This window comes from Chlamydotis macqueenii, chromosome 28, assembly GCF_036417535.1.
Source record: "Chlamydotis macqueenii isolate bChlMac1 chromosome 28, bChlMac1.mat, whole genome shotgun sequence".
NCBI lineage: Eukaryota > Metazoa > Chordata > Aves > Otidiformes > Otididae > Chlamydotis > Chlamydotis macqueenii.
Window position 1 is genome coordinate 910946 of NC_141583.1, and position 25649 is coordinate 936594.

The following is a 25649-nucleotide window of genomic DNA, read 5'->3' on the forward strand; positions in this document are numbered from 1 at the left end:
TTGTCTCCCTTTTAAATGGGTACAGATCCATGGGTGTTTTTTTCCTCCATTATTGGTATTTGGAGAAGTTGAAAAAACCCAGAGAACATGTTCAAAATACGAATTGTTTGGCAAATACCGGGTAACAACGAACACTGGATGTTCAAGCCTCCCTGGTGCTGTCCCATCATCTTCTCCCTCTGCCTAATTTAGGAACTGATCCTATTAAAAAATGCCATGAAGCAGGTTACAGCCAGGAAGCAAATGAGCTCGTTCGAGTTGCATCACGCCACTGGTGCAAGCACACGGTTTACGTGCTCTGGCTTACAACATCACCTGCAATCTCTCTGGGACGGGATCCTGGCGTGTAATTGCTTCAAGTAAACAACCTTGTGCTCCCAAGGTCACGCTGTAAATAATAATCAGTCGGAAATCACCTGGGAGTTTTGCATATCTCCTTAAATTAGCTTGCAGGGTCTGGCCTGAGTACCCGTGAGGAGGATCGCGGCAGGACAGAGCGTTTCCACTCGATGGGAACAGCATGGAAGAAGCTCTGGCTTCAGCAAGGGTGAAATTAAGGACCTTCTTTTGCTGTTGAAAATGATATACTTTAATTCTTTTAAAATAAATACTACAGTTGAGTATGGTTGTAAAATATGTATCAAAAATCTTAGAAGATGAATCTTTTGTTTTCAAGTAGACTCCATGGGTATCTATCTGTATTTTGAATGAAGCAGCCAGAAATTAAATAAATTATTCAGATACTGGAATTTTCCCACAGACGATGAAGTTTAATTTTCCAACCCATGACCAAAAGGAGACTGAGAGAAGAATCTTTTCTGGTCACCAGACCACAAATCACTTTTCCCAGTGGTGCTCACGGCAGCGCTGTGAGGAATGCAAAGCTCCCCAACCATAATGACACATCCAGGGCACTTTAGCTTGAGCAGGGGTGGCCGCTGGGCCAGTCACTTCTTCTGGCTGGGGGGCCACTGGCTGCTCTGCTTGCTCTGGTGGGCCTCGATGTTGGGGATGACCACAGGGCATTTCTGCTGCATGGCCTGGGAGGACCCACCACCTCCAAAGCTGAGCTCTGGACCTGAGCACCCCCCGATGTCATAGCCCGATCCTCTGCTACCGTACCCTGATCCGCCACTGCCTCCACCTCTTGTAAAGGGCTTTTCTCTTGGTGATGAATCATATCCATATCCAGAGCCTCCTCCTGTAGCGATACCCAGTTTCTCACCCTGGCAGGTGGATCCACCATCCCTGGAGCTGCCAATGATGTTATGGCCTGAGTCCTCACTGCCTATTTGCCCCCCAGTGCCGTAGACTGGGACTGTCCCCCCTGCGATGCCCCAGCCAGATGTCCCCCCGCTGTCGCTGCTGGCTATTACAACAGATCCATCACCGACACATCTGTACCCCCCTGCAATGCTGTAGGTGGATGATGTCGCCATGGGCTGGGAGGATGAAGGTCTCCCACTGTAGATGACCGAGCCTTCCCCACCACAGAAGAAGGAGCCGTGTCCATGGACGTCTGAGAAGCCCCTGCTGCTGCTGCTGCATCCTCTGTGGTGCGAGGAGATCTCATTGCTGTAGCCCCTGTTCTGGCGGTCACGTCTCCTTTGGAGACAGTGAAAAATCTGAAAGAGGAAAAAAAAACAAACCCAATTCTGCAACATTTTGCTTTACTTTTGCACCATGGCAGGTGGAGAGGCTTCAGGTGGTGTGGTCAGAAAGGCTTTGCCAGCCTTCAAAACTGGGTACTGCCTAGCTGTTCTTCAAATGGAAGAGTGTTTTGACTCTTACTGGGATACCTTTTCTCTTTCTTACCTCCAGAGAATAAAAATCTGAAATATACTCTTTTAACTTCTAATAATTGCCATTGTTTTCCCTGCTCATCTTCATGGCCACAGCAGCAGAGCTGTAAAAATATCAAATATTATCCTTGCTTTTCTTTTTAAACTGCTGCAAGAGTGGTAGGTCGAAATTCCCACGGAAGATGACATTGTCGGCTGTACTGTTGCATCCCCAAAGGTCTTTTACACAAGGTAACTGGCACCGGTACGTAACTGTTATGAATTACAGCATAGGCTTGTTACTAAATAGTATAAAAAAAAATGTGTCCCACACATTGCAAACACGTCCAAAACTGTAAAGACTCTGCAGTCGCCGTGTGCTGGTCCCACTACAGACTCACCTGGGTTTTCAGCCTGCTCAGCCCTGTGGCTCCCTGTCCGGTGACCTGACTTCACCTTGCTTACTGGTGTACGACCCGCACCACAGCAAGAAACCCTACAGATCCTGAGAACTTCGCTAAGGATGCTCGGGCAGCGTCGATACTGCTGCAAGCGTGCATCAAGATCTCAAACGAAGCTACCTCCCACGAATATGAAATAATAAAGTCTCAGAAAAGAGCAGACTTACCCTCCTCAGCCATTGGAAACACATTTAGAAGATAAAAGTCGACTGAACGAGGAGCTTTAACAGACAGGAACTTTTATATGGCGTTTAGCGTATATGGGAAGTGAGACACCCTGAGGAATGGCAAGGATTTATTTACCAATCAAACTCTGATTTCATGTTTGCTTTGACTCATGACATCTGATCGATATCTTTCCTTCGCTCGGCTTGTTGTGTTGCACGCGGCAGTAATTGCTACTTCTGCGTAATGAGCCTATTCCTGTGCTCCTGCCCTGGCCTACGGAGGACCGCTCTGGCCCTCAGAGAGGTGGAGATGCTGGGGGTGACCGGGGAAGGCGGGTGGGAGGTAAGCGTAGGGAAACGCTGAGCCAGAGTATTAGCAAGTCTGGGGCAGAGGGTGGTGGTGACCGCCTCCTGCTCAGGGAAGGGGCAGGGAGGCTGTAGTTTGGCGACATGGCAGCACTCGTGGCTCGGGGCATCGCTGCGAGGGTGGGTGCCTTCCGCAGGTACCTGGGAGAGTGGAATATGAATGCTCAGAAAGTGGCTGGTGGCCACGCATTGATTGCTCCAGCATCTCCCTGGTGGGAGATTTTCTGAGGAAAACATTTACATCCGAACCAGAAGCTCAGGTGTCAAAAGCGAATTGCCCAGTGCTGGTATTTTGCAAGGGTGTTAAAGATGCTCTGAGAAAGCTTAGGGGCCCTGGAGACAATAATGAAGGTGTGAACGTCCTACCACTTAAACCCACCGTGGTTGGATTACTCCTTTTATGAAGGAGTACTCCCCACCTGGAGTACTGTGTCCAGTTCTGGAGCCCCCAACACAAGAAGGACATGGACCAGTTGGAGAGGGCCCAGAGGAGGCCACGAAGATGGTAAAAGGGCTGGAGCACCTCTCCTATGAGGACAGGCTGAGAGAGTTGGGGCTGTTCAGCCTGGAGAAGAGGAGGCTCCGGGGAGACCTGATAGCGGTCTTCCAGTACCTCAAGGGTGCCTACAAGAAAGATGGGGAGAGGCTGTTCAGTAGGGCCTGTTGTGATAGGACGAGGGGTAATGGTTTTAAAATAGAGGGGGGTAGATTTAGATTGGAAATTAAGAAAAAATTTTTTACGATGCGATTTATAGAACACTGGAACAGGTTGCCCAGAGAGGTGGTGGAGGCCCCGTCCCTGGAAACGTTCAAGGCCAGGCTGGATGAGGCTCTGAGCACCCTGATCTGGTTGGAGATGTCCCTGGTCCTTGCAGGGACGTTGGACTAGATAACCTTTGAAGGTCCCTTCCAACCCTAACCATTCTATGATTCTATGATTCTATGATTCTATGATTATAACTCCAGATGCCTTCCTTCTGCATTGTCATAGGCTGCGTCCTTCCTCTGCCTTGGAAAAAGCACCAGGCACTCCTGGGAAACCGATCCAGAGGGCTGCGGGGGATACGTGCTGTGGCCGTGCATGTAGAGCTGTCCGGCACAATGTCCGCACCACAGCCTGCGGTGCTGCAGCTTGGCTCTGGAGCACGGCTCTTGCAGGCTGTTCAGCTCCCAGCAATTTTGCCGTGGGGACAGCACGTCCCAGCTTTGTTGACGGGGCAGAAAGCAGCACAGGGGTGGTGCTGTTGCCCTCAGCATTTCAAAGCAGATTTCAAGAGCTTGGGCAAGGAGAGATTGAGGCCGGGAGGGATGATTTGGAGTGTGTTGAGCTGGCTGAGGGACTTGCTGCCCATTTTATTTCCTTCTGCCTGCCCGAGGGCTGATTTGGCTGACTCAGCGTGCGAGGCTTAGCCTCAGGGTAAGCTCCGAGGTTTGCAAAGCCAGCAGGAAAGGGCGAGGGTGGCAGGGGCGTGGACGGTGGCACGGTGTTATCGGCCGCCCCGGGCAGTGATAGCTGCTATTGAGGGAGCAATCTCTGCTTTTCAGGGCTCTGCTGTTACTCTATCACGGAGCCCAGGCGGAAAATGAAGGTGCAGGCTCTCCGTGGCTATAAACTGGGGCACTGTAGAGCTACATCTACAGGAACGCACTACTGAACCCACCATCTCTCGACAGAGAAGAGCGAAATGTCTCATCAGATGGATTTCTGGCTTCCAAGACCGTAAGATATTGGTAGAGAATACAAGGCAAATAAGGCAGCTTTGAGATATTATTATATTTATTAGACACAAAAGATGTTCTTTGAAAAAGCAGCAGGGTCTCATCAAAGGAGTCCCAACACCAGCAGTAGGGCACAAGGCGGTTAATCCTGGAGATCTCAGCAGGACAAGCTGGGAGGAAACAGGCAAACACAGCCAGGTCTGGAGGGAAGAAGATGACATGGCAGAGACAGGGTTGTTCTTGCTGAGTGCCAGGGCCATGCGTGGTTGTTACTTCTGGTGGCTGTGGGGCCAGTGGCAGGCCTGCTTGGTCTGATGGGACTCGATGTGGGGAATGACAATCGGGCATTTCTGCTGTGTGGACTGGCAGGACCCTCCACTGTCCCCTCCAGAGCTGATGATGATTCCGTGGCCTGAGGAACCACCACTGCCACCACTGGATCCCCCACTGCAGCATCCAGAGGATCCCCCACTACTGCCACCTCCAATGATGATCTTGCCTCCTGAAGACCCACCACTGGATCCTCCACTGCAGCATCCAGATGAGCCACCTCCTCCACCTCCTGAGCTAATAATGATCTTCTGTCCAGATGCCCCACTACCACTGCTGTATCCTCCTCCCATGCCGTAGCCTGAGGAGCCCCCACTGCAGCATCCAGATGATCCTCCACTGCTTCCACCTCCAACGATGATCTTGCTTCCTGAAGACCCGCCACTGGATCCCCCACTGCAGCATCCAGAGGATCCCCCACTACCGCCACCTCCAATTATGCTCTTTGATCCTGAAAACCCACCACTGGATCCTCCTCCCATGCCATAGCTGGATCCCCCACTGCAGCATCCAGATGAGCCACCTCCTCCACCACCTGAGCTCACAATGATCTTCTGACCGGATCCCCCACTGCCACCACTGTATCCTCCTCCCATGCCGTAGCCTGAGGAGCCTCCACTGCAGCATCCAGATGATCCTCCACTGCTTCCACCTCCAATTATGCCTTTCGATCCTGAAGACCCACCACTGGATCCTCCTCCCATACCATAGCTGGATCCCCCACTGCAGCATCCAGAGGATCCCCCACTACTGCCACCTCCAATGATGATCTTGCCTCCTGAAGACCCACCACTGGATCCCCCACTGCTTCCACCTCCAATTATGCTTTTTGATCCTGAAGACCCACCACCATACCCTCCTCCCATGCCATAGCTGGATCCCCCACTGCAGCATCCAGAGGATCCCCCACTACTGCCACCTCCAATGATGATCTTGCCTCCTGAAGACCCACCACTGGATCCCCCACTGCTTCCACCTCCGATTGTGCTTTTTGATCCTGAAGACCCACCACCATACCCTCCTCCCATGCCATAGCTGGATCCCCCACTGCAGCATCCAGAGGATCCCCCACTACTGCCACCTCCAATGATGATCTTGCCTCCTGAAGACCCACCACTGGATCCCCCACTGCTTCCACCTCCGATTGTGCTTTTTGATCCTGAAGACCCACCACCATACCCTCCTCCCATGCCATAGCTGGATCCCCCACTGCAGCATCCAGAGGATCCCCCACTACTGCCACCTCCAATGATGATCTTGCCTCCTGAAGACCCACCACTGGATCCCCCACTGCTTCCACCTCCGATTGTGCTTTTTGATCCTGAAGACCCACCACCATACCCTCCTCCCATGCCATAGCTGGATCCCCCACTGCAGCATCCAGAGGATCCCCCACTACTGCCACCTCCAATGATGATCTTGCCTCCTGAAGACCCACCACTGGATCCCCCACTGCTTCCACCTCCGATTATGCTTTTTGATCCTGAAGACCCACCACCATACCCTCCTCCCATGCCATAGCTGGATCCCCCACTGCAGCATCCAGAGGATCCCCCACTACTGCCACCTCCAATGATGATCTTGCCTCCTGAAGACCCACCACTGGATCCCCCACTGCAGCATCCAGATGAGCCACCTCCTCCACCACCCGAGCTCACAACGATCTTCTGGCTGGATCCCCCGCTGCCACTGCTGTATCCTCCTCCAATGCCGTAGCCTGAGGAGCCTCCACTGCAGCAGGATCCACCTCCTCCACCGCTGGAGCTCACAATGATCTTGCTGGAGCTCCCACTGTCCCCGCTGTAGCTTCCTGATCCGGAGCCCCCACAGCAGGAGGAGCCCTGCGCCTGGTAGCTGGAGGAACTGCCCCCGTGGCAGCTGGAGCCCCCGCTGTGACATCCGCCGGACTGGGAGGACGTTTCATGGCAGCCTCCGGAGGTCTGTCTGGAGCACATCTTTGAGCAGTGACCCTGCAAGAAACATTGCGTTTACACTCAAGAACAGCCTCTGCCATCACAATAATTTCTCCCAGCTAGAAGGGCCTGTGTGCAGCCCAATGACATTGGCAGTTGTCTCCAGACTCTATGAACTTCCTTTCCTCTAGGCACTCCGTGGATCCCAGTCACACCACAGCTTTTTGTTAACAGGAGATTATTGAATTGCTAAAGTTAATCAATCCATCATTTGAAGTCTTCTCTACCGTAGCTGTTCCATCTCCATGCTGATCAAACACATGACTCCCAGTATCATGGGGCTATCCTACTTCTGCTGACATCCGCAGGAGATTTGAATTTGTCAAAGCCGCCTTCTTGACCTTCAAGCCATCACCCATCAGGTCTACTCTACCAGATCTACTCTACCAGGTCTACTCTACTCCAACCAGGTCTACTCCATCAAAGCATTTATCTTTAGCAAGCATGAAGATAAGAGAAGAATGGCAGAAATGGGCTTACCCTTCTCGGCTCTGACAACGCGTACAAGAGAGCAAAGCTGAGCGAATGAAGCACCGTGCTATCCAGCAACTTTTATACTGTTTCTAGTTTTCCCAAGTGGGAAGTGAGGCATCCAAAGGAATGGTGATAGGTTTATTTACCAAACAAACTGTGCTCCTTCAGCCTACTTCTCCTGACTCATCGAATCAGATCAATGCCTCTCCAGTGCATCACTTCCTAAGCTACCTGAGGTTGGGCTGCAGGTTTCACACGTGAGTGCAACTCTGGCGGTTGAGTTTCAAGATAGGATTGTGGGACTCCAGCTAGCACCCTCCGCTTGAGCTGGGACACGCTGCTGGGGCGGTGACTGACAGCAGAAGGGGCTTCGGAAACTCGCTAATTGTGTGTTATAGGCTATGGAGATGCCCAGGGGAACGGAGGGGGCTGCAGTGGGTAGGACTGCTGTTGCTGGGGCAGCAAAGGAATTTCACGTGCCTGGACTTCCCCACTACACCAGCGTAGTGTTGATCATGATTTTTGTTTTGCGTGCACCACTACAGACAGTACAGAGGTCAGGCAGGCTTTACGCTGCCTCTAGGAGGAGAGGTGATGCCTGTTTTTGAAAGGAGTTGAAGTGGTGCAGGTAGAGGGTACCAGATCCAGCATCCACCCTGTGTGTCAGCATCTTGATGGATATTAACCAAAAGGATGAATCCATCCCAGTTTGGGGAGATGGCTCTGGCGTTTCTGAAGAAGCAACAGGAGTTGAGGATACCCTGTGCTCCTGCTGTCACCCTGAGAGCCATTGAAACTTCTCTCCCTGCTTTCTTAGTCCTGGGCCATTTCTGGGTGCAGGGACATTCAACAGCAACGTTCCCACCTCCTTGAAGTGGGACCCCAAGCTTTCTGTTAGCACCGTGCAGGCAATGGCAGTGTTTGTGCTCTTTCTGGTCACTGGTGTTTTAGCACCCTATGGCTTTCCCTCACAAAATTCCAGCCAACTCAGCTGTTCCAGTGGCAGCAGTGGCTGGAGGAGCTTCTCTGGATGTGTTTGGAGAATGCTTGCATCCCTGGGGTCCCCCATGGGGAGAGGACAGAGGGTAGAGGGACACGCAAACATGAAGCTTTATTACCCACTATAGGTGTGGGTCATTCCTGTCTCTGCTGGGACACTTCCAAGGATCTATCATCCACCTCACGCAGAACAGTTCAGGCCGAGGTTTATTTTCCTTTCCCTGCTAATTGCCAGAATATACCACATCAAAGAAATTGCTTCCCAGAGGGAAACTCCCTCTGAAGACTCATGCCCAGGGCGGCGTTTTATTCCTTTGGGAAGGAGGAGATCCCTAGTTACTCCAGGCTTGGAAGGGGCTTTCTGAGGTCCTGTCCCTGCTGTTGGCTTCACTGGGAGTTCGGAGCTGGAGCAAGGATTGCAGAGACCCCTCATTTCTCTTCCACAGCTGCTTGGAGCAGCTCTGAGCACCAAGAGCTCCTGCACCACGCACGTGCAAGGGCCTCAGCTTCACATCTGTAACAGCACCTTGTAATCTTTTGTGCTAGAACGTGAGAGTTTTTGCATCTTTCCTCTCCTAACCTGTTTCAGAGTTCCTTAGGCGGTGCGTGACATTTTGATAAGGCAGAGAGACTGTGACGTTTAACTTTGTGGTACCCTATCTGATGGGCAAAAGTCAGGATCGTGAGTCGCAACAGCAACGTGTCATCTCTTCTACAGGTGGGTTTTCAAAGAAGTTGTGCTCTGGAGCTTTATTACAAGACCATCAGCTCAGAAAAAAAATCATCACAATAATGGAAATAACCCAAATGTTGTGGTATAAAGCAAAATCCAACCACTCAGGCACTGAAGCTCTAGAACTGCAAGTTTTATTGTCTTGTGCAAGCACTGGAAAATGGAGCACTGAGGCAGAAAACAGACATATGACACAGCCCTGGCTGGAAGCTGTTGATACATAACACCAGAGGCTCCAGTCAGCTGGAGGGGCAAACAGAAAAATCCCAAGGAAGAGGAGAAAGGAGCAATGTAAATATTAAATTTCACAGAGAAAGAAATGTGAGGCATGTTTGTATCTTGGGCTTTCTTGATCTGAGAGTCCCTTCTGTAGACACTACTTGTGTTTAGTCTGTGGTGGCCAGGAGATTGGCTGGGTCTGCTGTTGAATGGACAGACCTCCAGAACCAGACGAACCACCTCCTCCTCCACCACCACTGCCTCCACCAATGCAGATGGGACCTTGGCCCTGGTGACCTGAACCTCCTCCTCCTCCTCCTCCTATGCTGCCACCCCCAATGCAAATGGGGCCTTGGCTCTGGTGGCCAGAACCACCTCCTCCTCCACCACCACCACCACCACTAATGCAGATGGGGCCTTGGCCCTGGTGGCCTGAACCACCACCACCACCACTTCCTCCACCAATACAGATGGGGCCTTGGCTTTGATAACCTGAACCACCACCTCCTCCTCCTCCTCCTCCACCGCCACCACCACCACTAATGCATATGGGACCTTGGCCCTGGTGGCCTGAACCACCTCCTCCTCCTATGCTACCACCCCCAATGCAGATGGGGCCTTGGCTCTGGTGGCCAGAACCACCTCCTCCACCACCACTGCCAATGCAGATGGGGCCTTGGCCCTGGTGGCCTGAACCTCCTCCACCACCACCACCACCACTTCCTCCACCAATACAGATGGGGCCTTGGCTTTGATAACCTGAACCACCTCCTCCTCCTCCGCCACCACCACCACCACCACCAATGCAGATGGGACCTTGGCCCTGGTGGCTTGAACCACCTCCTCCACCACTGCCACCACCACCACTAATGCAGATGGGGCCTTGGCCCTGGTGGCCTGAACCACCACCTCCTCCTCCACCCCCACCACCACTTCCTCCACCAATACAGATGGGGCCTTGGCTTTGATAACCTGAGCCACCTCCTCCTCCTCCACCACCACCACCACCACCACCACCAATGCAGATGGGACCTTGGCCCTGGTGACCTGAACCTCCTCCTCCTCCTCCTGTGCTGCCACCCCCAATGCAAATGGGGCCTTGGCTCTGGTGGCCAGAACCACTTCCTCCTCCACCACCACCACCACCAATACAGATGGGGCCTTGACTTTGGTGGCCTGAACCACCACCGCCTCCACCACTGCCACCTCCTCCTCCAATAATGCAGACAGGTCCTTGTCCCTGGTGGCCTGACCCACCACCACCTCCTCCACCTCCGCCGCCGCCACTGATGGATCCTTGGCTTTGGTGGCCTGAACCTCCTCCTCCTCCAAAGGAGGACGATGATATGTGAGTCTGGTAAATAGCACCACCACTGCCGCCGCCGCCACCGCTGCCTCCTCCTCCATGGCAGGATGATCCTTGGATCTGGTATCCTAGAGATCCTCCTTCACCACTGCTGTGGCAGGATCCTCCTCCTCCACCGCCCCCATGGCATGAACCTCCTCCACCACCACTGCTGTGGCATCCACCAGAGATCCCTTGGCCGTCGCCCTTCTGCTGATGGGAACCCATTGTCCCAGGCGTCCGGGAGTCCTCCAAGAGAAAGAAAAAAACAGACCTTAGCAAACCCCGGGGGAGAAAAGCTTGTGTATGTACGTACCTCCCCATCCCCTTCCAAAGGCAGGCTGAGATATGAAAATGTCTTCTGTTCCCTTTCTGCAAAGGGATTAGTGCAAAAGGATATTGTCAACCTTAGGAATTTATAAATTAAAATTATTACCAGGAAAGATCTGAGAAGTTTTCCACTCGTTCTATTTCCCTTGATCAGGTCTCCTCCAAGGCCTCCTCTATCCATACATAACTGGTCTTTTTTTCTAGGACAGCATCATTCCTTAACAATTCCTTCTTACTGCAAGTTGTCAGAGTGGCATGCCACTGCAAGAGGTACATAATGCTGCGGTACACCAGAATTACCCTTATCCAAGTGTGGTTTGGGAATTTCGAAAGGGCTGTAATGCTTGGGGATAGGTATTAATATTCCGTGTCATACAAGAAACAAAGGACACGGGTCATCATCTGCATAACAATAAATTAATTACGCTTTGAAATTCTTCAATCTCGGTTTCAAAAGAGCACAGTGATTGTTTTATTTCTTCTTAAAAATCAGAAGAATTAGGAACAGCCTGTGGAAAAGATACTAGCAATGCAAAGCAAAAACAAAAGCACAAAGCTTCAACAGAAGGCACTGGGTCACCACCTCTAAGGGCTTGATGGGCACCTGTACCCAAGGCTGAGACCTACAGGGATGTTGTGAAGCCTGAGCACTTCTTTGGCACTGAATCCCACCGCAGCCCACATCCTTGTCTGCTGGCAGTAGTCATTTATGTTCCTCCGACAGGCAAGTGACAGCTCTACTAATGAAGAGGAGCTACAAGTCAGTGGGCTGAGGTGCCCAAATATGCCACAGGAGAAAATGGTTCCTCCAAGAACAAAAATAGTCAAAAGAGAACCCTTTCCAATGGAGACAGAAGGCTGGAAAATGAGAATAGACTCCCATTTTGTGTTTCAATTCCTTTGTTTCCCACTCTTTGCTAAGCACTTGCAAAACCTCTTTCTTTTTCCTCCCTTTTTTCTTAAGATTTATATTCCAACCGTATTTAGGTACAGCAGTACCACATGGTGTTGGGCCCAGAGAACTCAAAGGGGCTCCAGATACCATGCTTTCTACATCCCATCTCTCCTCCTTTTCTGTGCGATTAAGTAATCCCACATACTGAATCATTAGGAAAAAAAAAAATACTGTAAGTCAGTAGGAATTTTTTTGACTCTGAGACCCGAAAGCCATATTCACTCCCACCTTTTCCAGTCTAGCATCCCAAGGCTAATCAGCTGAGTTAGTTTTTATCAGTAGCATGAAATATCTTACCGTGTCCCACGGCACGAACCAGTGGAAAGAAGTCAAACGGAGTGAGGAAACCTGGTGTGTGAGAACTTTTATATAGTATCTAGTCCTCCTCTTGGAAAGAAACAATGATTGATTTATTTACCAGCCAAACCCAAACACAACTACCCACTTCCTTGGCATAATTTTGGGCTCGTCATTTCTGATTGATATCTCCCTTTCTCCACCTCTTTTGTTTTCAGCTATATTAAAATCGCTGGATGGCTCCACCTACTACATGTTGAGTGAAGAAATGGGGAAAAGCAGACAAGCTCTTGGATTTTCAGAAAAAAAATCAAGTAATCTGCTTTTGCAGAAGGGTCCAACAGTCCAGAAAGGGAACGTGACAGAGGAAAGAGGAACTTTTGCCTTTATAGAAACAGATAATTTCTCTCTAAAATATTTCTGAACACCCAGATGTGGCTCTGGCGTGTTATTATACTGTGTTGTAACTGGCAGATTGGTAGGAGTGTATTATATGTTCCTAACGACACCCACTTTATTGCCAGCGGCTGTGGGGACACACATTGGACTCTGCTCCAATGAGTTTAAGCTCCCCAGAAGACAACACATGCCTACAGAGCCAGAGGCTGGAATGATGCAAACCTGGGAGGCTCCAGGTGATTTACAGGCTTGGAAGATTTGACCTACAGAGAAATGGAGGAAAGAAACCCAAACAGCCAAAGAAGCAGTGAAGTGGTCTTCATGTAGGCTTGCAGAGGTGTAAGAGCACCTGGGTTAGGACTGTGACCTTTTAGTTTTTCACCATGCTGGCCTGCAGACGCCTCAGCACAAGAGCAGAGGGGCCGGTTGTCCTCCCTGGCAGTGGTGGCGGTGAGCTATTGGTGCTGCAAGAGCACGGCCACCATATCCCGTCACATCGTGGGAGTCATCCATAGCCCTGCAGGCACCAGAAGAGCTGTCTTTGCCCTTAGAGTGGTGGACTGTCATAACTTCATTGGCACTTGCCAGTTTTTTTGCCTAGACTGTGCCTGACATAGCCAGAAGATATGGCCAGCTTGCATAATTTTAGCTTTAAAGAAAGTTCAAAAGCTATTTCATTGCCACATTCACTGGTAGTTACACACAAAACAGCCGTGAGAGATGCTGGGATGCTCTGGGCATTGACTGCATTGTCATAGACGGAGTGAACACGACAGAAAAGGAGCAATCTTGAAAAAAAATCAGGACAAGAGTGGGAGTTTTATAGCCAGTGGGCAGATAAATGTGCAACAGGCTCTCTTTAAACCTCTCAGGAGCATATCAGAATAGGGAAAGCCCCTCTTGCTGAGAGCACTGTTTATTGCAGGCTGCACACAGTATTTTGCTACGTTCACTCATTGCTGATAAAAGGGGTCTTCTTCGCCATTCTCCTCTTGTAGCACCTCATCCCTTGACTCTAAGGGCCACAGGGAAATTCACTCTGGATGTACACTTTGCTCGCACTTGTCACGTCTTTCTTCTGCCAAACTGGAATCATTACAAACAGCAGCAGCAAACTTCCTCCAATAAAACCCTCCAGCTCCAGGCAAGCTCTTAAGTGGCAGCACTGGAAGGATCTTTCACTCAGATATAGCTGATTGAGGCAACCGTAGCTTGCTTTATTCTTTCAGAGCCACGCTTTGCGACACAGAGCCATAGGCTGTGCCACCCATTCTCTCTGCTAAGTGCCTCCTTTCTTACTTTGCCCATGTGCATTTCCTGCCCTGGAGCACGAGACCTGCTCAGCCTTATCTCATCTCTGCACTCGCACCTCTCGGATGATGCTCTGTCTGCGGTGCCTGTCAGCCTCACTGAACCCCCCCGCCATTGGTGGTGGAGACAAGAGACCCTCTCCCCAGCACATAGAGCTCTGTTGAAGGCTCTCATCTGAAAGGAATTTCATGGAACAGCTGCAAGGTTTTGCCTGTAAGAAGCCCGAAAAGATATTTCCGTTGTCTATTAGAAAAGCCGTTGGAAGTCTACAAGCCAGCCCATGTTTTCAAGCACTTGAAAAGCATGTGATTTGCAAAGCCATATTCTAGGTAGAAGAGTATTCATATCACTAGTGTGTGTTCTTTTTTCTTTTATCCCAGCAAGGAGACGGAAGTTAGCCGTATGATGGATAAAAAATTGAAATCGGACAGCAGGCTGAAACCTTGCCCAGGAACCAAGGAGAGTGACTGAGGTAAAACGTTCCCCTATAATTACTGATTTTTACAAAAGGTTTGCACAAACCACTGTTCTTTGCTGTCACTCAAGCGGAGCCCAGTGGGTCCAGTACCTTGGTACCTGGTGTTCCTTGTGTCGCTCCCGAGTGATCCTGCACAAGGTATTCACACACATCCGGCTGCTTGGGAGCATGTGGACGAGTATCCAAATAGGTGGAGCCAAATAAAGCTAAATAAAATAAAAATCACCTCCCCTTCCCACCTAGTCTTTCACTGAGGTTTGGTGCATCATTTCCCACAATACAACTGCAATGTTTACATCTAGAAAAACCCAGGTGAGACCATACAACTCCTAATGCGACGGAGACACCATCACAGGTGATGTCAAAGCCCCTCTGTGGCGTGCCTGGCCCGGGGAGGTAAGTAGGGCAGGGAAGATAGATGTCAAGGGATTCACTGTTTGTCTGAAAACCAAATTAAGGGCTGTGGTTGTAGCATATACTTAGCATATCTAGAATGGCTTGTTTATCTCTGCTATTAAGATCAAGGGCAGCAGTAAGAGGTTTAGCATGTTCTGGCACATAAAAGACGAGTCCTGGGATTGTAGGTACGTGAGCTGGGGAGCGGGGCATAACAAAGCTCGATTCGGTTGCTCTCAACGAGGCTCGTTAGCTTGGTGGGATAGGTCAGAGGTGCTGGCACATGCTGCCACTTCATCAAAGGGCTCATTGCAAGCAGCAAAAGAGTAGTATTTGCAAACTGTTAAGAGACAGCAAGAAAATCAGAATTTGAGAACGTATTCCTACATTTCAACAGCAAAGTTAAATGCTCACATTAACTGAGATCAGCTTTACAGCTAGCCTCAGTGCCGACAGAGCTAACCGAGGTTAGAACTGTTTTGTTTCCAACCAATTGCTCCTTCCCACTACCCACCACTGAAGGTCCCTTTTCCCTCGCATATAAATGGAACGTTCAGTATGAAAGACTGGAAATCGGAGAAAACAGAATTACGTCCCCATTTCACACACGGGGGAGAGTGATTTGGGAAAGTCTCAAACCTGGGACTTAAACCAGAGCCTTAAAATCTCAGCTGAATGCCTTACCCCCAAATAAAGCCCTCCTCAATAAAGGAAAATCACATCACGGAGGCAGAGCTCCCCACCATTTGAGGGTTGGAGCTCTCTTTTCTTCAAGAGATTTAACGCAGAGAGCCCCAAAGAACACCATATGCACTGAATACTTTTCTTCGCTACGAAGTGCAGTTTGTAGCTACCAAAGATTTATCAGCAGGGCGGAGTACAATTGCCACAGAGGTGTACGTGTTCTCATGATGCGTTTGCTTGGTACCTCCTGATTATATCCCTCGTGTGGGTTATGAAAGAGGTGTGATGCTCACGTCTGTCCTGATTGTAGGAGAGGGCCACGCTTCTGCTGGATGATTGGTAGCGGTTGGGCTGGATGTTGGTGTGACCAAGGAGCATTGGAGATCTAGCCAGTTTCTGAAGCCCTCAGATTATTTTCAGTTTAATTCTTTGTTCCAGCTGTGCTTTTTGCACATCACAGGCTGGTGGGTAAGGATGGGGAGGTAAAGGCGATGTGGCTGGTGGGATGGAGGATCATCTTCTGTCTCTTGATGTAAGCCATCTCTCCCTAAGATTTCAGTTTCTCCCTCAGTAGAGGCAAAACATTTAATAAAATCACCAAATGCACAAAACGGCTGCCATGCCCAGCATCCCCACATGACATACAGCAAGGCACTGTGGGACACTCATGCCAGCAAGGTGGACACAGAGCTGAGCAAACCTTGGGCAACTGGAGCATGATGTTTTCCTTGTAACCCTGTCTGTTCTAAGCCTTTAGGGACCAGGTTTAGTGCTCTTCGAGAAGGTTCAAGAAGAATGTTCGGAACAGTTTCATCTCTTCATCAGCTCAATGCCACCAAAGCAAGACCTACCCACTCTCCCCCGACAGGCAGCCTGCCCTCGCTGCCAGACAACTTGGTGATGCAAGACTTGCTGCTGGGTATGACAGACATCCAGGCAGCAGATGCAACGTCTGGTCGGTGGCTGACAGTCCCTGGCCGCACCAGGGTCGATGCTGTGCTTTGTTTGTGGTGGTGGCCCCTGCTCTGGTGCAGTCAGCACCCGCGTCCTGAGGACACGGATCCACCTCTAATGAGCAGAAATTGCTTTTCTCCTTCCCACAGCAACGCTTCCTTTTCACAACTCTTTCCTCATTCCCAATCCATCGAGACAAAGCATGACTTGCCTCTCTACCCACTTAATCCTTGGTGCCAGACGGGTGCAGGAACTGGAAAGGAAGGATTGTTTTTAATCTGGAAGTTTCTGCCTCCACTCCTCAGGTTCTGCTTCTATTTTGGGGATCAACGCTTCCAATCCTTTCCTCTCCTCCATGCCAGCTCTTCCCCTAGGTCTGTCCACTCAGAAATTGCCCTTTTGTCCTCATTACGATACTTAACCTTCCATGTGAGTTAACTCTTCTGTGAGTATTTCTCCTAATTTCAATACGTGGCATGATTTGTATCTCTCTGCCAAGGAATATGGACAGAGTGACGATGAGGTTTATGTACCCCAGCAAGGACAACTTTCCCCTATAATTAATACGTAATGGCTTTGGCAGTTGAACAGTCAATTGTCCAGCTGTGGCTTCCTTTCCTGGTTTCACTTTTATCTGGTCCCTGCAGTTTGCCACATGCATTAAAGCCACGGGCACACCCTGGTTTTTATTTTCTTCTTTCCTCCACCTTAGTTCCTCATTCTTCTGAAGCTCCTTGGGAAATTATCGGTGCTACGATGGGAATTTGGGAGCTATGAAATAGGATGACTTGGGCCTGCCCTACCTGTACCAGCAACACCTGCCAAGCGCAGCAGCTTTGCGATGGCATGAAGCAAAGCTCACGCTCACACAGCTTTGTCTGGCTTTAAATCACAGCATACCACAGAGGCTACATCAAAGAAACGTCTTTGAGATCAAAATGTTTCCAACTGCTCTTTTTAATACCTGACGAAATTTGATGGTGGGCGTGCTTGGATGCCACACTGCACCTGGAGTCTGCTGGATACCAAAAAGCTGGTCACCTGGAATGGTTTTTAGCTCTCTACGTTATGTATGGAAGCGGTGTACTTTGCCTCATACCTGTATCAAACTTAGATCACAGGATAAATGCTCTGCCAAACAAAAGAGGGAAAATATTTTTCGGTTATTTCACAGTTTTCAATAAATGTTTGCTGAATGTGATAAGAAACAGCAGGGTGAGAAAACCGAAATGATTACTTTTAAATAACTGAAATCTCTGACATGTCTGAAAAAGTGGAAGAACATTTTGAAAATAAATTGTACATGGGTCTTTACTGTTTTCTCTGGCATACCTCAACCTAGAGACAAGTCTTACCAAGCCAGATAGCAACAGGCAGATAAAGCGAAAAGGAGGATAAGTCGAAATTGAGCAACAGCCCTGCTACGTTAGATATGCAGATCTCTTATCACACCCACAGTCTCATCACTAAGAGATTTTGTAATGACAGCAGAGATTGGAGCACAAAGGGGAACACGATGAAAGGCACCGTGGTGCTGTGGGCACGGTGCTCTCCGACACCGTGGTTGCCCTTCCCCTCCGTGGCTCTGGCAGCCATGGGGTGAGATAGACACAGGCACGAGCTTCACGGTTGAGAGCGATGGGGAGGGCAACAGCGCATCCTGAGCGAGAGCCTGCGTCACCGGAAGCACCCAGTTTCTGAAAGGTTGGTGCTGGTTTGGTTGCACACGCACAGCACCCAGCAGAGCCTGCGCATAAAGCAACCTAAATCCCACAGTAAAAAGCCACTACCTTCCTTCAAATGTCAATCTCTGGCCCATAATGTTTGTATAATTCCAGTTCCCACCAAATGAGCCCATTATCTCTGGTATTGGACTTCCCGCATGTTAGAGGGTGACCAGAGAGAGCACCCAAAGACCGTCGTCATCTCATTAGGTGGGAAAAGACCATTTCCTTCTGTTTACAGATGGGGAATGAGATACGGAAGGGACCACCAGCCCGCACCCACCCCAGAGCCCTGCGGAGTGGCTGAACCCAGAGTCTGGGCTTGGTGATCACTGAGCCAGACGTCCTGCCCTCATAAGGGAAAATGCGGTTTGCCAAGCAATTATGGGACATTCAAGCTGGAGATGACTAATTCATTCATCCATGGTTTTGGAAACGGGACATGTGACAGGATGTTCATGGGAAGCATTTGGTATCTGCCCACTGTCCAACCCACTGGCATTGGGTGCAAGCAATATTTTAAAGTCCTTTGGCTTTAATGAAGCTATTCCTGGGTTGTGGCAGTGTGAGAAGAGCCAGGCCTTTCATTTGTTCACAGCTTATTGACACAGCAGGGTCTCCTCAGAGAAGGTAAATCTGCTGTCCCCCAGTAAGCCCAAGCAGGCAGATCATGCCCTCATTAACTCAACATTTCAAGATCTTCCAAAAGGGAACAGCATCCACTGCAAGGAGGAACAAGAAACTCTTGTTTTTGTTTTGCTTCACTATCTGCAGCACTAAATATTGGAGCAAGTCTTTATTTTATCCTGCTTTGCAGCAAGTTTTGTGGAGAACATGGATGGTGCTCCATGGGATTGGGTTCTAGAGGAGACTGGGATGGTGATGGCCACTGCTTCAGAACCTCTTCAGCAGCGAGCATTTTTCTCATTCTCTCCTCTCCACCAGGGAGTAGGAACATTTCTGGAGATGCCAGGAGAGCTTGCTTGAAGAATGTGTCATTTGTTACCTAGGCTTCAGCAGCACTCACAATGTGTCATGGCCATCCTCATTTTGTGTCCCGTACGGATCCATGGTGACAATGGCTGTGCACAGGACACACTCCTTAGGAAGATGGAATTGCTCATCACCTGGCAAGTTTAACTGCATAGCTTCCTATTTTCATGCTCCACCCAGCTGTTTAGTGGGTCATCTGCCCACTTTTTACCTGTGACACTGATGCAGCTTCCTTCCCATATTATTCAGCTGGTTTGCGCCAGCCAATTAAAATTACAGTCATCAAATGGAAAGTCTTAATTGCTCCATTCATTATCATCAGTGGTCATATCCGACAGTTAATTTATTTGCCTGGGAACTCCCACAGGCTTCACAAGAGCTTTTAGACTAAATCAAGATTAGCTGGTCTGACAGTAAGGTAAGGACGGTGGGAGTAAGGAATGCCACCAACCTAGGGGACCTCTTCCAATGACCCCAGGTCATGGCACCCTTTGGGAGTCTACTGACCATGCAGCTACCCTGACTTAGGACACGGGGTCCACCAGAACCAACATGGATTTAAAGTTGACAACTTTGGAGCAGCGGGAAGCCTCACAGCTCCAGGGCATCATGATTTTTAACCATTATGGAGAATTTCCCCTTCACCAACAGTTGATTCTTAGTTACTTACATGAGGGTGTCTGTAGAGGACAGCAAAACAATGACATGTTTTATAGGACAGAGTAGAACACATCAGAAACATGTTCTGCATGGGGTAGGGACACCTGAAGAAGGTATCCTTAAGACTCACATTTCAGGGGCAGAGTCCCCCCAGATTTTCCCCCTAAAAATCACACATACAACACAGCTGCAAGGTAACGCAGGTCAACCCTCCTCTCTCTCTTCTCAGCCTCATCCTATCAGCACCACCCAGAGAAAGCTAAAGGGAGCGGAGGTGGAGGAAAAACACCATCTCTTCAGACTGCAGTAAATCTTATTTCCTCCTGCAGTGAAAAGGCTTGATATGCACAACCAAGTGCACGTGTATAAACTGATGGTACAGACAACTGTATATAAAGTCACAGAAATTTAAGTCAAATAGCAAGTCCCTCCAGAGCAGAAAGGAGTAGGTTGAGGGACACAATTCTGCCCCTCTACTCTGCTCTGGTGAGACCTCACCTGGAGTACTGTGTCCAGCTCTGGAGCCCCCAACGTCAGAAGGACATGGACCAGTTGGAGGGGGTCCAGAGGAGGCCACAAAGATGATGAGAGGGCTGGAGCACCTCTCCTGTGAGGCCAGGCTGAGAGAGGTGGTGCTGTTCAGCCTGGAGAAGAGGAGGCTCCGGGGAGATCTTAGAGTGGCTCCCAGTGCCTAAAGGGGGCTGCAGGAAAGATGGGGAGAGGCTGTTGGACTAGATGACCCTTGAAGGTCCCTTCCAACCCTAATCATTCTATGGTTCTATATTTGGATCAGAGATCTTGCAAGACCTGTGACCTCCACAGCTGAGGAAGATTTAGAATTTGGCCTTTGTAGCTGAAACCCTCTGTTTCTCACAGTAATCTGGTATCAAGATTTACCAGGTTTACCTATTTTTTTCCTTTTAAAGCTGGGACATTCCTCCACCACTTCACTTAGTCATGGGCAAGCCAGTAGCACCACATAGGAGTCCCTAGCATCACAGACCTGCTTTTCTACACCTCCACCGCCGGCTAGCGTTGCATCACTTCGTCAGTAACTTCACAGCCAGAAGTTTGTCATCAGTGCAGCAACTTGCAGTTTCAACAGCGAGGCGCACCATTCCCGCGCCGTTTTGCCTTTCCACGCCCACGTTCATTCTTTAACTGCCAAAGTCACCTTACGCAACTCCTCAGGTTCTCCCTTCAAAGTGAAGAACAAAAATTGACAAAGCTGCAGCCAAAATATTGCTTCTTTTACTGATACGAGGCAGGGGGCTGAGCCCTACAGAGGACTCTAGAGAACACCTAGACCTTCCACAAATGTTGTGCAGAGAGCTCATCTGCGCGTCTGACTCCTCACTGGTTTGCATCCACAGCAGCATCTGGGCTGGGGATCAGCTGAGCTCTGGTTACACCTCAGCTCATTACACCAAGGACCTGCAGCTCTGCCAGCAGCGAGGGGTGGCGAGTCAGGAGGGAGCACATTCCTCCAGCTCAGCACCTCCACTGCCACAGGATGGTGCTCCATGACCATCTAACTCATTCTCTTTGCCTCGAAGAAGATTTTCTATAACTTTTCTCAAAAAGCAAGGCCTTTTCAATCCCACAGAGTTACGCTTCCACACCTGCTAGAGCAATTAGGCATTTAAAAGAATTGCATGAACACGTGAATACCTTCTACCACTTCTCCCAAACCTAGCAAAACCAATAGATGCCTTTCCAATTATAGCAGCCCTGATCAAAACCCCTTGCCTTTTTTAGGCTGTGCATCACAACGAGGAGTGGGGGAACCCAACAACACCTCTTGTGAACTCAGATGTCTCCTAGGATGCTCTGATTTTCTAAAAGATTTAGATTTGGTTTTGGATTCACAAACCACTTCTGAAGCAGTGGGAATTGTGAACAGGTTTCTATGCCAGAGAAAAAATAGCAACAGAACGCTCCCCAGACCCAGTGCGTCACAGATTTGACAGAGCCCATCGCAGTGTGCTCGAGAAGCCGCTAGAGCCAGATCACAGCTCTCCCTTTGACAACCAGAGGGAAGACCTACACAGAGCATCCATCCATCCATGGAAGGACAGCCCCTCAAAAAGCAAATACCACGGCAAGAAATGACATTGCTCCAGCACCCCCCTACCCACACACTTGACATATAAAAAACAGCTGCAACCCCCTCCCTAGCCCCCTTTGCATCTGCTTGGAGACAAATTGCCCTCAGCTGCCCCATGCTCGTTAGCCAATGACCCAAGTGCGCACTCAAATATAACTGGCCCCCCCCCAGCCTTTGGTCTTTTCTGTTGTGGGGGGTTTTTTGAGGGACCTGTTGGTGTAGGGGTCAGTTAGCAGTAAAGTGATTTATTGAAGCTGGGATTATGAAGCTGGTAGAGATTTCTGAAGCTTAAGCAGAGGAAAGCTTACTCTGAGGGCAGCAGAAAGCTCTTTTCTTTTTAATGAATTGAGAGAGTGCTGGTAACTGTGCCAGCTAAATGGTGGAGAAAGCTCTGCTTTGACTAACTTTCCCAGAGAGGACTTTATATTTGTATCAGTTTATTTACCTGCAAGCTGCTTCTCTACTGAAACCCACCCAGGGCTGGCTTTCTTAGCAAGGAAGAGACTTCTCCAAGCAAAACACTTCTGAGTGAAGAAGAACCTGCGAGTCCATAGCCAGCTCTGCTCTGCAGCCCTGCTTGGGGGCCACCACAGGTACCTCATTCACACATCAAGAGCTGGGGTAGAAAGTGGTTTTAACTTGTGTGCTGTTATGGAGAGCTGTACTTTGCTGCTGTTGTCTCTAGCTGGAGTAGTCTTGGGGCTGCTGTAGTTCTTGTTTTTCTCTCCTGGCTGTTTCTGTAGTTTCTCAAGGAGTTAAAGCCTTGGCTTGCAGCATCCCATCTGATATTTGGGCTATAGACCACAGGCAGAAAGTCTGAGAGGCTTCTACCTGCTTTCCAACCCCTCTGTGTCAGCAGAGCACCTCCCTAATGTTTTGGAGAACAGCATCTTAACCTTTTGCTTGCTCTCTCTTTCCCTTGCATAAGCTGATGGAGCCCAGAGGAGGGCACAGCTACGCTGCGTTAGCCGCGCTGTAGCTGTGGATGTGCTGGGATAGCTGGGATGCTCTCTGGGCTGTTGGAAATCCTGAGCCATGTTTCTGGTGTGAGTGGCTGAAGCACAAATACACATCCATCAGATTACAGCTGTGAGCGTGCCAAGGAGATGCTCCAGTGTAAATTACTGTCTGTGGGGAGCTGGGCTTTTGAAATAATGAACAGCCTGATAATGTGCTGAAATAAAGGCAGCTACTGCGCTTTGGGCGGTTAGCTAACACAAAGTTAGCTCCAAGTATGATATTAAAAAAAAAATTGAAAAGTAGTACTGAGTTCTGACTGCCATGTGTGAAACAGTGGTGACTGAAAGGCTTTGAGCAGCAGGTGTTGGCTGGTTTTGGTCTGATGCTGGCCATGATGAGAGCAGATGGGCTGCAGCTGCAGAACTGGTGCTGGTCTGGGGTCAGGGCATGCAGGGAACTGCGATGTCTTGTCTGATCTCTCCTGATGTGATGGATGACTTTGGTCATGCATGGAAAGCGTGTTCCATCACGTCAGGACTGGAAGAGGAGCATGTGGATCTGCTCCCCTATGGATTGTTGGCTGCTGTGTGCTAGAAGACGATGTTTTACTGCTGGTGTTGGAGGCAGGATGTTTTTTGCTGTATGGGAGTAAAACCACCAACTACTCTGCTTTTCAATTGCATCAGAAACAAGGGACTAAAGAGCAAATCCCTAGCTATGAAATGCTCCTGGTGGCTTCAGCTCTTACCTGGTAGAGATGATGCCGCTATTCACTGAATCACACTTCTGTCCTCCTCTTTGCAGCCCTTCTCTCCTCCTGCTACGTTTTGAGCTGTGGGTTTGTGGCAAGGCAAAGCTGACCTGGAGAGGTCAGCTTCAGACTGCAAATGCTTGAGGTCCTGCTAGCTCTGGTTGTGAACCTGATGTGTCCTCTGAGGAGCCCCAGAGTTGTCAGGTGGCTCCCTCCTCCTCCTGTGGGACAGTGGCTGGGGCCAAGTGCATGGAGTAAGACTAAATCTGAGGTGGGATGAAGGTTTCTAATGAGTTCCTAAGCTCTCCCACCTGAAACTGGAAAGATCTTGGTATTAATTACTTTTGCAGTATTTTTTTATGTGCTTCTTCACTTGAATTATTCCTTGTGATGCTGCTGAGTTAAAACTACTGGTGTGATATTTTGAATTTAACCATCTGGATGCATCTGCCCGCCCCTGTAGACAGTTCTGGAAGTGTGATAGAGGTTTCCAAATAGCAAAGACAAGTTAAATGCCTTCTTAATTTCTCACCCTTTTTGTTTTTAATTAGGAATAGTAAAAATGTGGCGGCTGCTGCCCAGCTTGTTGAGAGAGCAGGGAGCTGTATTGCACAGATACATTTAAATACAAAACATACGCATTTTTTTTTTTTGCAATAGTATTGTCCAGAAGTGATGGAGCTCAGCAGAGCTGGACAAATGAAAAGTGTTTGTGGGCAGGTGATGTAGAGAGTGATGAACTGAGACAATGAGCTCTTAAATGGGGATGTTCCCCTGATGCACGCAGTACTGAAACCTCCGATTACCTAGGACTTCTTAAAGCCTGGGTGTAGCACTTAGGTATGGATGAAAAACCATGAAGGGAGATGCAGAAAGGCTCCTTCATTCACGTTGCTGCTGTAACCTGGGTCTGTAGTGTAGCAGCCGAGAGAGGGAAGGGGAGAGCGCTCCCCTTGCTGGGTGTCACCAGGGAGCTCCGCTCTCCTTTGAACACCACCACATGAGACATCTGCCCTTTGGCTGCTTGGTGGAGAGCGCGGTGTTATTATTTCTCTCCTAGCAGGCAGATCTGGAGCAAGCGTAAGTCATCCTCGCCTCTGCTGACTCCAGGGAAGTTGTGCTGCTTCAGAGCTGCTGTCTCTGATTTTTTTTTTTTTCAGTTTGGCTCCAAGACTGTCTACTTGCTTTATTTTTGGCTTCGTACCTTTTGTTCTTTTAAAAGGCGCTGTCTTGCTGTGCAAATCAAAGGGAATTTGGAGTCCTGTAGCCTGCCTAACCTTGTCACAAGTGACAGATTTGGGAGTCTCAGTTTCAATGCATGTCATGGCTGATAGAAAAAAAAAATCACTACAAATCTAACAATTTCTGCTATGTTTTGTTGTGATACTGATGCCTTGCTTTGAATGCCTGTATGTTTGTGGCACTGTGGGTTCTTGAGAGCTTGGGAGGAGGGTGCTGTGAAGGAGGATGTGCCTACCTGGGGCTCGCCTTGCTCCCTGAATCCATTGGCCACACGATGGAGCACAAGGAATTGCTGGGGTATGGTTTACAAATGCACAGGGAATGATTTAGGCTAAATTTAATTGGGATTTATTGGTGGATGGGGTCATAATACCTCAATTTGTGAACAGCTTAATGTCCTACCGCGTACAGCAGTGTGGTCCAGGGGTTAGAGCACTGCCCTGGCACCTCCAGCGTTTGCTGGGAGCTTCTTGACTCACTGTGTTAGTCATCTCACAGCTGCCTCAGCTTTTCTGCAAGTTGTTTTGTGATCCACTGTGGGGAGCTGAGTATTTGTTACTGGCACGGGTGGAAGCAGAGCTTGTGTCTCCATGGCTGCTGCTTAATTGGGGATTTTCAGCTGAGTCAACTGTGAAAAGGGATGAGGGAAAAAAAGAATAGAAAGCAGATATTTTGATGCATAGAGGTTTTATTAGGTGAGATGTTGGTGATATACCATAGAGAACAAAGTAATGCAGACTACAGAGCAAGTGCTCTGACTTGTTGCTGGTACCTCAGAGGCGGATATTTAAGTGGTAAGTGCTTCCAGAGTGAGTTGTCTCACACAGTAGACCCCTCTTGA

At 49.4% G+C, this 25649-nt stretch overlaps 2 protein-coding genes across 2 annotated transcripts; both read right to left on the reverse strand.

Annotated features, from left to right (window-relative positions):
* Positions 1-947: 947 nt before the first annotated feature.
* On the reverse strand, positions 948-7156 carry LOC104485040 (uncharacterized). The gene is made up of 4 exons (XM_086768104.1): positions 7088-7156; positions 4768-6794; positions 2410-2434; positions 948-1625 (listed from the first exon to the last, which is right to left on the reverse strand). Exons 1-4 carry the CDS (start codon positions 7154-7156, stop codon positions 948-950), a joined length of 2799 nt encoding a protein of 932 aa, XP_086624230.1.
* Positions 7157-9379: 2223 nt separating this feature from the next.
* LOC147597200 (uncharacterized) lies at positions 9380-10795 on the reverse strand. The gene has a single exon (XM_086768105.1). The coding sequence runs from the start codon at positions 10793-10795 to the stop codon at positions 9380-9382; it is 1416 nt and encodes a 471-aa protein (XP_086624231.1).
* Between the last annotated feature and the right edge of the window lie 14854 nt (positions 10796-25649).